The 14,408-nt window shown below is 41.4% G+C and overlaps 1 protein-coding gene across 2 annotated transcripts in view; it reads left to right on the forward strand.

Moving 5' to 3' along the window:
• Nucleotides 1-5,291, forward strand: part of CDH5 (cadherin 5) — a 31,966-nt gene extending 26,675 nt beyond the window's left edge. For both annotated transcript variants that reach the window (XM_061458465.1, XM_061458466.1), the window contains exons 10-12: nucleotides 1,248-1,356; nucleotides 1,639-1,884; nucleotides 2,709-5,291. In XM_061458465.1, the coding sequence (XP_061314449.1) occupies nucleotides 1,248-1,356; nucleotides 1,639-1,884; nucleotides 2,709-3,202 (849 nt within the window). In that variant the 3' untranslated portion in view covers nucleotides 3,203-5,291. The remainder of the gene's footprint in view (nucleotides 1-1,247; nucleotides 1,357-1,638; nucleotides 1,885-2,708) is intronic.
• The last annotated feature ends 9,117 nt before the right edge of the window (nucleotides 5,292-14,408 follow it).

Consider the following 14,408-nt stretch of genomic DNA (forward strand, 5'->3'; position numbering starts at 1 on the left):
AGAGTTTTTCCCTTAAACCTCAATTACCTATTTGCAAGCTCAAGCAAAATATGTCTTTTATGAATAAAAGTTAGTCTCAGTTTTCATACCCAAGCAGCTGATCATTTCACTGATTTCCAAAATCAGTGGTCAGAAATCTCTCTTCAGGATTTTACACTGTTGGAATATTGATTTTTATCTGCTTATACACATGGGCTGCACAATTCCGCTCCCTCCAGGCACTTAAGTATGTATGTACATCAGCAGCTGAACCATGAAGCACAGGCAAGCCTTGCAGAGCAAAAATTAGCAATTCGGTTTTATCACACAAATGCTCATACGTGAGTCAGAGAATGAAACCATTTCAAAATACAAAAAGGAATATAGCTGAATAGATTGTAGTATTCATCAGAGTGCTAGTACATGCAGGAACACTGTTAGTATTTGTGGGTTCAGATGTTTGGCCTCAGACACAAATATTTAGCTCATACATTTTGGGTTCAAACTTACACAGGGGAAGTTTAGGTTAGATATAAGGAAGAAGTTCTTTACTGTGAGGGTGGAAAGGCACTGGAATGGGTTGCCCAAAGAAGTTGTGAATGCTCCATCCCTGGCAGTGTTCAAGGCCAGGTTGGGCAGAGCCTTGGGCGACATGGTTTAGTGTGAGGTATCCCTGCCCATGGTGGGGGGTTGGAACTGGATGATCTTAGGGTCCTTTCCAATCCTAACTATTCTACAATTCTATTCTATGTGAGGTTTGTTTAATTAACAGACTCTGTCATAGGCTGGACTTTCTGATGGAGTCTGTTAGAACACATGAGGTATTATTTCGCCTTTCTCTTTTTTAAAACCTCTTTGGAACATAATCATACATGTTTTTTATATTTTATACAACTAATCTACCCCAGAGTTTTTAAAAAACAAACATGACATTGAGGAGTGACAGCCTCTATGACATTCTATGAAGGAGTCATACTTTAACACTAGAAGACAGCCATGTTGGGGTTCCTCTAACACACCATATGTCTTAAAGCATAAGACTTTTTTACGCTTTAATTTGTTTCCCACCTGTGAAAGAAGGGGTGAGACTGCTCCTTCTGAAGACCTACAAGGAAATTACTTGCCTTGAAAAGATCTGAAGGGAAGCATCACAAGATACCTTTGTCCCGCCCTTTACTAAAGGGTTATACAGGATACACAGTCCAGCCCTAACTTAAATCACTGGAAGCAATGTATACTGAAAATTATTACCTCTTCCATCTTTGTAGGTAGTCATCAGGATTTCAGCTACTGACAAGGATGAAATACCACCTAGAGGGTTCTTCAAATACTCCCTGGCCACAGAAGATAGCAATTTCTCCTTGGTTGAGAACTACGGTAGCGTATCCCTGCAAAGTTTTTTCTCAGCTAGTCAAAGTGAGACATTAGGACACGGGGAGAAAAGCTCTAGCAATGACCTATGACTGGTCTAGCTGAGCTAAATAACTATTTTTAAAGACTTTATTTACTGGAAAAAAAATCCTGTTGCTTGTTGTCACCCAGGTTTTACTGGGTTCCCTAAAGGCTGTCTCTGTCTAAGGGGAAGATATACCAACTGACTTATAATCTATAAGGAAAATCTGGTGGAGTTTACTTAATTAATGTCCTTACTTCTTCCAGATAACACAGCTAATATCACTGTCAAATACGGACAGTTCAATCGTGAGCTTGCCAAAATCCACTACCTGCCTATCATCATCTCAGACAACGGTGATCCTGAGATGAGCAGCACAAATACACTCATCATCAGTGTCTGCAAGTGTAATGAAAAAGGGAACTTCACATTTTGTGAGGAAAGAGCTAAACAAGTTGGAGTTAGTATACAAGCACTGGTGGCAATTTTTATCTGTATCTTCACAATCATTGGTAAGTATCTGGCTTTTGTAGTGTTCTCTGACTTTAAATGTGGGGATTGTTTTGTTCTTTCTTAACTGAGACCTACAAAAGCTTCCTGGCTATAAAATGGTCATGAAGGCAGAAATACTGTAACTATTTGATTCATCCCACTTGCTCTTGCTATTTGGACTGTTAGCACAGTTTCAGTTCCAAAGCTGCTCATTCTATTGGAAAGCTTGAGTCACTGTAAAGGTTATTGCACATATGCATAGTATGCTTGGCTTACTGTCACCAGGCTCACATGCAGCTATAAACCAGGAAATTTGTGCTGGGGCAATAACAACAGGATTCCTGTTTCCAAAGGCTAAGCTAGTGTGGAAACCCTTTAAACAGTACAGTAAGCACAGGTAGTAAAACAGCTGACCAGTACCTATTTGCTGTATTTGGAACCTGTCAGAGAAGGAGCAACATTTTTTCTTGCTTGAGAAGAGGCCTCCTCTGCAATTACCACATAAGTAGTATTTGACACCTGGCACTGAAAGATTACCAGTTTGAGGCAGTAGCTGATTCAATGAACTTGTGACACTATGCATCTGTACTTGTGGTTCCAGCTCAAGAGTGACTTGTACAATTCCTGTACAGACTGAATTGCTTTGAGATGATAGAAGGCCAACAATTAAACAGTATTTTAAGCTATTTTAAAATACAATTAAACAGTATTTTAAGCTATGTTAAAAAATTCACTCTGGAAAAAAAACAAACAACACTTCAGACTTTATTACATATCTTAAATGCAATTTGGTTTACTTCCTTACTTCTTTATTTACATGTGCTCATCTAAGTTTTCTTTGCAGTAATCACATTGCTAATTCTTCTGAGAAAGAGGCACAAGAAGGATTTGAGTGGTCTTGGGAGGAATGTGGCAGAGATTCATGAGCAGCTCGTCACTTATGATGAAGAAGGCGGTGGTGAAATGGATACCACCAGCTATGATGTGTCTGTACTCAACTCTGTCCGCAAGAACAGTGCAAAGGCAGAAGCAGTTCCCTCTCCATACGCACAAGTTCAAAAGCCTCCTGGAAATGTAACTTCTGGTGCTGGAGAAATGGAAATGATGATTGAGGTTAAGAAGGATGAAGCCGACAATGACAGGGATTTGCTGCCATATGACACACTCCACATTTATGGCTACGAAGGAGCTGAGTCCATTGCAGAATCTCTCAGTTCTTTGGAATCCAGCTCCTCAGACTCAGATATTGATTACGACTTTCTAAATGACTGGGGACCCAGGTTTAAAATGTTAGCTGAGCTCTATGGATCAGAACCAAATGAAGATTTTGTGTATTAAGTTCAAATTAGCCATGAATTTTCTCCCTCCCACTATACACAGACATCAAGAGACTGCCAATGGCCAAAGAAGAACTCACAGCTGTTCATCCAAGCTGTACTAGAATTTCAAAAGACATGAAAAAAAACAACCTGACAGCTGTAGGGTTAAAAACAAACACACAGATCATGTATATTGACTTCCCCCAGCACTGCCATCCTTACTAACAGGTAGTTCTTTCCCAAAAAATTGCTGCTTGAGGATCTGTTCGAGTCTTCTAGGACACAGGTCCTCTCCCTGTCCAGGTAGAACACCCCTTAAAAAGTGGTTTTATCCCCAGTTTCTCCTTCGTTCCTCTCCTCCTGTACTGTTTTCATGAACAAGCATTCAAGGTTGCCATCCATTGTGACAGAGAGGTCCACTGGCATTGGGAAGGAATGTTTTGAACACCCTCTTACACCTCCAGCCGGCTGGTTTGCCTGTCCCTCCTGTAACATCTTTCTTGATGTTCCATGTTTATGCTTACCCAGCAGAGGATGAGGAGGAACATAGGACCCATCACTTAATATTAGAAATTATTCCATCACTTTCAAAAAGAGGCATGATTTTCCTTCTTTTCAATATTTTAATTATTCTTGGTTTTACAGTCTTCTACTATATACATGAGTTACTAAATTAGACAGGGTTTTTAGATGCACAATCTGGTTTCATCTGTCATTTTTAAACAGCCTGATGATGATTTCAGGCACCTTGCTGGCATGCTAGAATTTGCTTTAACTAGCAGCAAAATTGTTTTTTCTTTCTGTAAATAGGATCTCAGTGTTACTCAATGAAACATATCCTGCAGGGCAGGAAATGTGGAGATCAGGGGAATGTTCAGAATCCCATACTGTAAATCTCTCTAGATTAAAACATAGGTCTCTCTAGACCTCTGAACAGGTTGAATAGGCTTTTATTCAACATTATTAAAGCAATTGTATTTTTTTCAGGGACAAACAAATGAAGGGCCTCATTACTGTGAAACTGTTTGGGGTTTTTTCTAAGCAGGTACTGTAAAATGGGGATTTTCCACCTAGGAATATATTGTAGACTTCCAAATCAGAATGCTAAACACACACACACATTTGTCTGCATAAAAGAACCACAAACACATGTAAGGTTTTGGAGGTGCAGCTACTATGTCCCTGGTAAGTGTGTGTTTAGCTTCTCGCCTGATGAAGAACCACAAATGAATAGAGTGAAACTTCCCATGCAGGAAGTTACCCAGCCAAACACAGTTTGTACAAAGCGGGTCTCTTAGGACAATGGCCTGTCTCTGGCTTCCAGCAATGCAGATTCCTGTTGCCTTCAACAACAGCAGAGCCCTATCACACAGACTCTCAATTTTGAAGAATGTGTGCTGGAGCTACATGTATTAGTTTAGTTGATTTGATTATTTAAATCTGGTAGCTAACCAAATAACACTAATCTTTTTTTTTTCCCTAAACAAGTATAGTGGAACCTCATGATTTTGCTTTTCACTTATTCTTGTCATCTTTAATTTCCACTCCCTTTCCCCAAGATGCTCTCTTGGCAGGAAATCACAGCGCATGATAATATGGCCTCACAGCAGTCCTCACGACTCTAAAAAGCTGTCCAATACAGTACTCAACTGGACACTAATGCCTACTATCATCAATAATGCAATTACTCATATTTCCAAAAAAGAATTAAAGGAAAACTAACTAAAATTCTGTCCATCAGTCATATCAGCTTTGGAAATGACTTATAAAAGAGTATATTTGGCGGTTGCAGCCTTGGTTTTATTTTTAATGTGCTCATTCTCTTCTGTTCTGCTTAATTCAGCCAACAGTGTATGCTACTGAGGTTCCACATGGTAGTTTATTATAAAGAATGCTAACTAATAATACTTACACAGATTAAGGTTTTCATCAGTAACTAAGGTAAAGTTAGTTGTGAAATTATTTAGTGCATTAAGTACTTTGGCATGCATCATCCAAATAGTATTACCTGTAATTGCTATTTTTAAACCTGTTTTATAAAGCTTATTTTAAAACACTGTATCAATTTCCTTAGTATAAAGATGTTTGCACTGGATAGTTTCTTTTTATACTCCTGTACTGTATTTTTTTTATTTTTTTTTTTTTACTACATAAAGTCAGTCTCAAGTTTGGATTTTGTCTGCATCAATGAGTTTCACATCATATTATAATAGGCTTTTTACCAGTGAACCCACTGGTATCTATGCTCTAAGTGAACTCAGACTAGACATAGAGTCACCAAAGGACTTGCTGTAGAAGTAGTTTTCTACACTCTTCGAAAAGCTGTCAGTAAAGCTCCCAAGGTAAGGAAGAGAACAGCCCAACAGTGCAGCCTGGTTTCAGCAGCTGGTGAGGTTCAACCCTCTGACTTTGGAGGACTCATGTCTGCCAGTGCTGAACAATGCATTCAGTTTCTAAGCAGATGTTTGGCATGCCAGGCATCAGGCTGATTTGGAGCCACCATGTTTAGTGAGATCCCATCTTTTTTTCTGACTGTAAAAGTACTCCTCAAATGGTAAAGAACATGCTGCAGAACAGATGTACAAACACCCTGCGTCAGTACATGCAATCACCTGCAGGGAAACTACACTTATGCCCACCACTTGAGTGGTGCATCTACTTCAATGGGAAAAAGAGGAGGACACCGCAGCCCCTGGCCTGCTATCATCTTCTCTCCTCTGCTCCTACAGACATACACAAGCAGGATTACTCTGTAGTACACAAAAAGCTCCAGCTTTCTCACAGTCCAGGATTTAGACAGGACATGAAACAACAGTACATACCTGTGGCAGGAAAAAAATGACCCTTAAATTTGCAGCTTTAGATAGCACAGTTTCTTACTATTTCTTTCAGCTGCCTATAATCACTATGCCGGTATATTGCCAAGACTACTCTAGCACTTTGAAAAAACCACATCCATTTTCTCCAGATATGGCCTGTATAATTTACAAAGCCTGGAATAAAGAAGAAAGTTCAATTCCTTCACTGCTAATTGCCATAAGCAAACTCCAGATCAAATACACTTTGGCACAAGTTGTATTAAAAACACAATAGCTGTGCTAATTATGCTATAATGAAATGCATTTTTCCATAGAAAGAATTTGATTAAACAGCTCCTCGCAACTTGTAGCACATAGTCTCATGAAGGTTTTCATTATTCATTTAATTAATATGCATTTTAATCTCTTATCCCTAAAAACATATAAATTATTATTTTATTACATTCAGAGGCAGAAGTTCACACCATTTAATAAAGGTTTTTTTCCTCCCACCCCGTTAGAAATGATTATGAAATAATGACTGTGAGCAGAATGCTTTATATGTATGAAAGCAGCAATGAAAAGCTGTTTGAATATTACTACCAGGCCCACTGCTGTATGTCCCAGACAGGTCAGGTGAGCCAAGGTCCCATCATCAGAACCAGTTTCCACTGTTCAGAGAATTACCTGACTGCAGTCCAGTAGTACTGATACACTGTCTGAAGAACATAACAGCAAATCCAGTGAAAACAAAAGGACTAGATACAGAAGGAAAAAAATATAACCTGTTCTGAGTTCTTGTTCTTCGGTTACTGGGTCCTTTCCTTTTCTCCTTTCAGCTACAAGGGCTTTGAATAGCACCAGAAGGGATCAGCCAGCCCAGCCACTAGACCTGTTCAAGCACAGCCAGGGTTAACAGAAGCAAGCACATAATGTAAAGCCGCACTGGTTTTTAAAGTTCAGAGCTTGGCGCTCAGAATATGCATCCACCTATATACATTTATTTTACATGTTTTCACTCCCATGCGTATGTCACAAGCAGGGAAAATATTCATGGTGGTAGTAAATTAGTTTAAAATAGTTTAAATTGCTTAAAGTAGTTGGCAGATACACTAACCTATTTGACTATAATAGTGATACTTATTTCCATTATATTTCAGGTGGGACTAGGACAGAAAAAAGAGAATAATCACCATCTTTGCTGACTTATTTTCCCATCCTACTTTTTAATAAATGTTTCAAGTTTGAGGGAGAAGAAATAAAACTCTTGTGGTTTTACACATGCTTCCTGGAATGAAAGAAATCACCAAGGTAATATCTCTTCCATTTAAGAAGCTATCACAATTTTACTGTAGCACAAGTCATCAAGTCTCACCAGGAACTGAGTAAGGGACTAATCAGATCAAAGTGGATGATTTAGCCTAGAAAAAGCATGACAGAAAACAAAACAGCAAAGATACCTTTTTAGTCTGCATCAGAAAAAGGAAAATAACACCAGCAAAACTCTTTTATGAGCAATAAAACTCCACAGATCTTGCTGACCTCTCAGCTTCCTGACTTTGTTCCTGCCTGACCTGAAAGCAAAGGGGAAACCAGCATTTCCTTCCACTTACCCCCAGTGCGGGGCTGTCCCACCTGCTTTCCCACAAGACTCTAAATTCATTCTAGTTAACCCCTTCATCAATGCCACAGTAACCATAAATCTCTGCAGTTCTTTCACTCTTTATTAAAAAGGGACCTGTACTTGAAAGCTGGTACTCTGAATGAAGTTACCAAACCAAGCAGAACAAAGCAATACAGAGTCCACCAGGCAAACACATCTCAAAAATAAGCCAAAATAAGGTTTTTCAGAGGGTCGATAACAGCTGGACTGCAAATGGTCCAAGCTCTTCTGGCAGCCTCACTGGAGCGCAAGGCCTGACCTGCAGTGCCCTTTACAATCCAGCACATTCTCAACTGGAAAGGTTCAGAAAGAGGCATCTTGTAGCTGCCTGTTGCTCTGACCTGCAGAAAACCTCCTACACCGCCGATATTTCCTGGACAACGTCTGGCTGCTACAAACGACTTTTACACAACTGGGGCAGTACAGAGAAAACATACTAAAATATGAGTCCAAATTCCATCATTTTAAAATGTCTTTTCTGAACAAATGTCTGTGCTTCCCTCTCCCCATTGAGAAAATTAAATCTGAAGAGCTTAAAAAAAATGACAAAAAGCTGAAGCGCCAGATTTTGTTTCAGCAGCATGTCACCCGCAATAGTGCAACAGCGGAAATCACAAGTGAATTTACCGCGGGTTCCTGCTGTCGCCAGGGTGTCATCTCAGACCCTGCGCTGAGACAGGAGAGGCGCAGGCAGAGGCAGAGGCGCTGCGGCGGTAGCGGCCGCCGGGGGGCACCCGAGCCCAGCGCTCCAGCTCCCCTGGCTGTGGTGTCAGCTCCCACGAGCACCTTACTCGTGTCCGGTGAAATAGCACCTCCAGAAACCTAATTCGATCTGCTGCGTGCTTTAACGCCAACCTCACGAAATTTCCATAAACCAGGAAGGCTACAAAGGCTCAATTTATTTATATATATATGTGTATATATATAGTGATGCTGTTCAGGCGGGAGTTTTGAAGGGCGTGAAGGGCATGGAAATTGCTGTGGGGAAAGGATGCAAGCTCCAGATGTCTCCTTTGTTCAAACGTCAGTCCAGGTCATGCTAGTTGGGGCACGTTTCCCTGTTTGCTAGAAGTCAAATGCTAAGTTTCTCAGAAGACACTTTTAGGAGAGGACTCATTTTACTGATTGTTAGCTAAAGCAAACCACCAAGTTGAACTTTAACTAAAGAAAACCATACATATGTCAAGAAGGAACAAGACAAAAGGTAAAGAACATTCTTTGCCTATCCAGGCCACTGAACTAGGAACCATTGTTCACAAGGTGCCTCTCCAGCTCATTGAACTGGGAATCATTCCTCACAAAGGCAGAAGAAAAGCCAACCTAAGACCATAAAAGGAAGACAACAACAGAAGTTCAGCTGAAGGCAAACAAAGAAAAGAGCACCAGGTACCTGGCCACTGTGCATACTCTAGAGGGTGGTGACCTGTGTTAGTTATCTCTGGGAAGAAATTACAACATGTATAAGGTTTCTGGGAATTACAATGTACACGTATGAGATAAATGCTTATAGGCAAGAAACCTGTAAGAATCAGCATGCAAGTTAGGCAGAGCTATCCCCTGCACACCTGGTGCCGTAATAAATAATGCCTGCTTCTTAATGCTACATTGGAATTAAGGAATTTAATTACCCTGACTTTTGGTGGCAACACTGAAATCTGTTTTTTATGGAAATGGTGTTTTCCAACCCTATTTCTTTTGAATAATTCCCTGCCAAACAAACCTTCAACCGCAAATCAGGATTTTCCCAAGCAATACCAAATAATTTTCATTTTTAGTGACTCTTGTGAAACTGTTGGGGTTTGCTTTCAATGAGTGTGTATGAGGGCACGCATTATCCAATAGTCATTATTATCATTATTTTCATGTTATAACCATGCAGCAAAACTTTCACAAGTAGCCACACAAACAAACCAGTGAAAAAAAGAAGTACAAGGAACTTCAGTGACCATCTCAAAGTTGAGAATATTCACAGAAATCACCTGTCACACAATTACAGATTAATCACAGAATCACAGAACACTTTGGGTCAGAAGGGACCTTCAAGTCATCCAGTTCCAACCCCCTTGTATGAGCAGAGACATCTTCAACTGGCTCAGGTTGTCCAGTACCACATCCACCCTGGCCTTGAATGTCTCCAGGGATGGTTCATCCACCTCTCTGGGTGACTGTGCCAGGATCACTGTAAAGAATTCTTTCCTCATGTCCAGCCTGAATCTCTCCTCTTTTAGCTTAAAACCACCACCCCTCGTCCTATTGCTACAGGTCCTGCTAAAGAATCTCTCCTGATCTTTCCTATAGGCTTATATTAAGAACTGAAAGGCTGCAATAAGGTCTCCCAGAGCCTTCTCTTCTCCAGGCTGAACAACCCCAACTCTCTGACTTTTTTCCCTCCGGGCGGGGGAAAAATAAGTTATTTCTCCCTCTGATCCATAAAGTTATGTTATACGCAAGTACCAGATTGCAGCAGAGTCTCTCTAAGCAGAGACTAGCCTGAGGAACTTGGGTTCCTTATTCCCGATTTGCAGCTGAGCCACCTTGGCCTGCTAGCTCCCACATCTGCTCCCCTGACACACGTGAGTCCCATCCTGCTGCCATCTGCTCCTCTTCGTTCCCACAGACACGCAGGGTGACACAGCCAGCAACCAGGGCACTGAGAGCAAGTCCCACACTGACCACAGGTCCCCCCTTGACAGGCCTCCTCCTTCAGAGAACCAGGCCCATTTCACCAACACGTGCAGCTGACAACAGCCAAGGTTTCTTCCTAAAGCTGCAGTCCTAGCAGATTGGCAAGCAGAAGTGGCAACCAGGAGCCCCAGCCCAGGTCAGAGGGTTCTGCAGCATCCACAGGCAGCCTCGGCCTCCACAGAGGGCAGCAAGGGGAATTCTGTGCCCTTCCCAGACCGCCAGCAGGAATGGCTGTGAAGTTGTACCATGCCTGGGAGTACAGTAGAGTAGGTGGCTTCCTGCTTGAGGGATTACTGTTTGAACAGTATTGAGACATTACAGTTTGGATAGAGGTTATACGAGTATGTAACATAGCTGGGGAGAGTACAAAGCTATCCTCTGTATCACTCGCTTGGGTAAAAGCCATGGATACTGAAACTTGCAAATGTCATTGCTAACTACTCTGGCTTTGGGTATATGACCATTTGCAAACCTGAAGTATTTTTGCCATTGCACACATGGGTGGCAAGCAGACACAAGCAGGGCACTGCCCTCCTAACAGCTTGAGAATGACATGAGCTCTGCAACTGCAGCCAGGTAAGGATCCAGAGCAGCAAAACTACAACTATGTAGACTGCACGAGGGTCAGAAACACACGATAGCCATGCCCAGTTATACTGCCTTCTAGCACTCAGCAGCAACCAACAGCAGAAGCTGAAGGTAAGACTAACAGGGATTCACCTAGGAAGTCAACCGTGTGAAAGAGCTGGCGTCAAGGAATACACCTAGAAAGCTAGCAAAGGGCTAGACACAGGGCAGTCAGAAGAACCAGGCAGCAGAGCTATGTCTCGTGCTGACAAAAAAAAAATTATCTCATTCTGTTTATTTGGCAGTGACCACTTGTCACCTGACTGAGCAATCACATCTTAAACAGACTCAGATCTGCCTTTCAGTACCTGCATGGATCTGACAAAACTTGTCATCAAGCCAGGCAGGCTGATAGCTTTGTGTAAGGGAAAAGCATTATACCCTTACTGGAGAGCCATTTAAAACTGTTAGAATATAACCATCCATCTTGTCCTCCTTTACTAAAAGAGCTCTGGTTTACCTAGAAAAAATAAGTGACTCTCTTCAATTCTAGGAAAAAAATCTCCGCAATTAATTCCTTCTATAAATGGATGCTGAAGCATCAACCCTAATCAGAACTGGGTTTCCTGGATTTTGTCACAACATCTGGATTGTTCTAGATGTTGGTCCAAGTGCTTGGCAAGCAGACAAGGCATTCTGTGGTCATAGCTGTGTATAATTAATCTGTTGTCACATACATCACTTCTGAGTGAACTGGAAGCACCATTCAGCCCTCCAAGAGAAAGGTAGCTGGCAGAACACCAAATGGTGACCAGACCTATGCAGAGTTGCCTGTGTTCTATGGAGACATATTTCAGGAGGGAATCTGAGACTTACAAACAATATGCATTAAAAAAAGCCTGCTTGCAAGAGCAGAACTCTGGGCTTGTATCCTAGCTGTGACACAGAGCTCCGTTTTCATCTGAGGTACACCATGTACACCCAGATATTTGCTTTTACACATTGTGTGCAAAATGGGACTCCCTTCTGAAAGGCGATCTAGCCACTGTCTTCCCCTTCATGCACCACAGCAACCATATATACACGCTTCCCCACGTCATTGCAAGGGTTAGTTAATATGCAAAAAGGCATTCTAAATAAGTAACATTCTCTAATGCTTACTTATTTCAAGGATGAAAGCTTTAGTACTATTCATTATTTTACGCAAACTTCATGGCACAAGAGATTTGTGCCAAAAATCTACAGAAACTTCTAATTAAAATACACTCCCCTGCACATATTTGCAGCTCTGCATGATGTACATACTACCACTGCAATTAACAGAGAGCCTGTAGCATTGCATGAGCAGAACCTGCATTTCATAAGTCACTGTGAGCAAACGTGATGGGTAGCTCAGTTAATGAGGGAGAGTTAGAGCAAGGTACTCATGTACGTATCTGCAAGTCAAAATCACTTGTGCTAGGCATTTAAATTCCATGGCATAGCCACAGAAAGTATATTTCCTGCATGCAGAAAACACTGGTGAGAAATAGAGCACAGATTTTATTTTTAAGAGATGATAAATGTATGACCAACATACCTCCTGTGGCTCCACATGGGATGGAAAAAGACTCACAGTTAGTCAAGGGACTCAGGTTTCAGTGCCTTTTCATTACTTCAGTTCAGCCTCTAAGAAACATGTTTATTTTAGCCATTCATACTACTTACATCAGACTTTTATTGCAGCTGCTCAAGTTATCCTGGTTTAGATGACCACTAATAATCAACACTCAGTTGTTTCTCCTGCATAGCTCTAAAATTAACTTTTTTAATTTCTACCCACCTGTAGCAATTTTAGCCACCAGGTTCAGAAGCCATCTGGATTAAATCCTTTACAGCACAGGAAAGGACTCATGAAATACACTCACCTCTAGTTAATATTTCCTTTGATCATGGAAAGCTTATCCCAGGACAGTTCTGAAGACCTCAAAGAGCAGCTGAAGAGTTGTACAAGCTTTCCTTTCCCTGAGATCAGCTGCTTGGGCTAATGCTCAAGGGGTCAGTCTTGGAAACATTCGCATGTAGAATTGAAACTTCAGAGCTAACACACTTCAAGGCCAGGTTGGACAGGGCTCAGAGCAACCTGGTCTAGCAGAAGGTGTCCCTGCCCATGGCAGGAGGGTGGAAGTGGATGAGCTTTAAGATCACTTCCAACCCAACTGATTTTATGATTCTGTGAAATGCGGTTAAACTGGACTTCAGTTAAGTAGAGAACAAAGAGTAACATGCACAATCAAGGTGCTACGCTGTATACGTTTATGCGCTGCATTTTATTTTGATGCTTGTCAAAGGTGCCTAGAATTGCATCACTATAAACAGGACCTCCTTCTAGTCATCACTGAAGCAGCAGGAACTGTGGCTGCATAAGCTACAGCACAGAATCACTTTAACATACCCTTAATGCACAGTAAGACAACACTGTTACAGGGTAGTTGTCTCAGAGACTTGCTTACAGCAGGCAGTATTGAAAGTTCAATGTCTCAAAACTTTTCCTTTCTGCTAGGAAAGCAGAGACCTTCATTTTTATGAGCTCAATGATGAGTAAATTTTAGTCCAGAACCACTACAGACTTAAACTAAAGTCTCTGGATTTATGACTAGCAAAAACCCTGAATGAACATTGTACTTTTTTATTTATTGTTAGGACTCTGAAATACTTATACTAAGCCCAAAGGAGATGGGAGAGACTGAAGTGGGTAGCTGAGGTATTAGCACCGAGTTCCTAAAGGAAAACTTAAGTGCATATCTGCTGATTCTCAGAAACAGCACAAAATGTTAAGAACCTTCAATGGCCCAGGAAAACATCCTTGCATTCACACACTGGATAGAAAAGTATTGTTAAGTGCTACATTTAGAAGCTGAAGTCTTCCTGAGGCTTCCTTGCTTTCAGAAAAAAAAAAAAAAAAAGAGGACATTCATAAAGACGATGCCTGCCTGAGTCATTGTTAAGCACCTAGAGTGTGCAGAAATTGAAGTTTACTGAGGCTCTTTCTTGTCCTCTCTGCAGTGAACTAGCAATCTTCCCTAGCTCTGTTATCAGGTGAGGTGTTTTCAATGCAGATCCAAACTTCTGCCCACTCACATGTGCAAACACATGTGCACTGGCTGTTAGGAATTCTTAATCCTGAGACTTTCCAAGACTGCACATGGAGAGAAAGGGACTGGCGCTGATTACATTCCACCCCAAGCAGAGGAGACGAAACAGGAATCAAGCTGTGACTTTCACTGTGATTTTCCTGTCCTCTTCTAAGCACTGCACAACTACTGAAGCACCAGGCACAAGGCTCTTGTTGAACACAAAAGCTATGATTTCACATGTTCGGCTATGCATTTCCCTACAGGCAGGACAGTCTGCAAAAAGTCAACATTGTCCATAGGACCCTGGAACGTACACATTTCTCTAAGCACCTCTGATCTGAACAAGGTTCCACCACTATGAGAGCACAATCTCACATTATAATCTTTGGACAAATG

This window comes from Pezoporus flaviventris, unplaced genomic scaffold (assembly GCF_033815535.1).
Source record: "Pezoporus flaviventris isolate CSIRO_AGI_PZ_B2104156 unplaced genomic scaffold, CSIRO_AGI_Pfla_v1 ptg000027l, whole genome shotgun sequence".
NCBI classification, from domain to species: domain Eukaryota; kingdom Metazoa; phylum Chordata; class Aves; order Psittaciformes; family Psittacidae; genus Pezoporus; species Pezoporus flaviventris.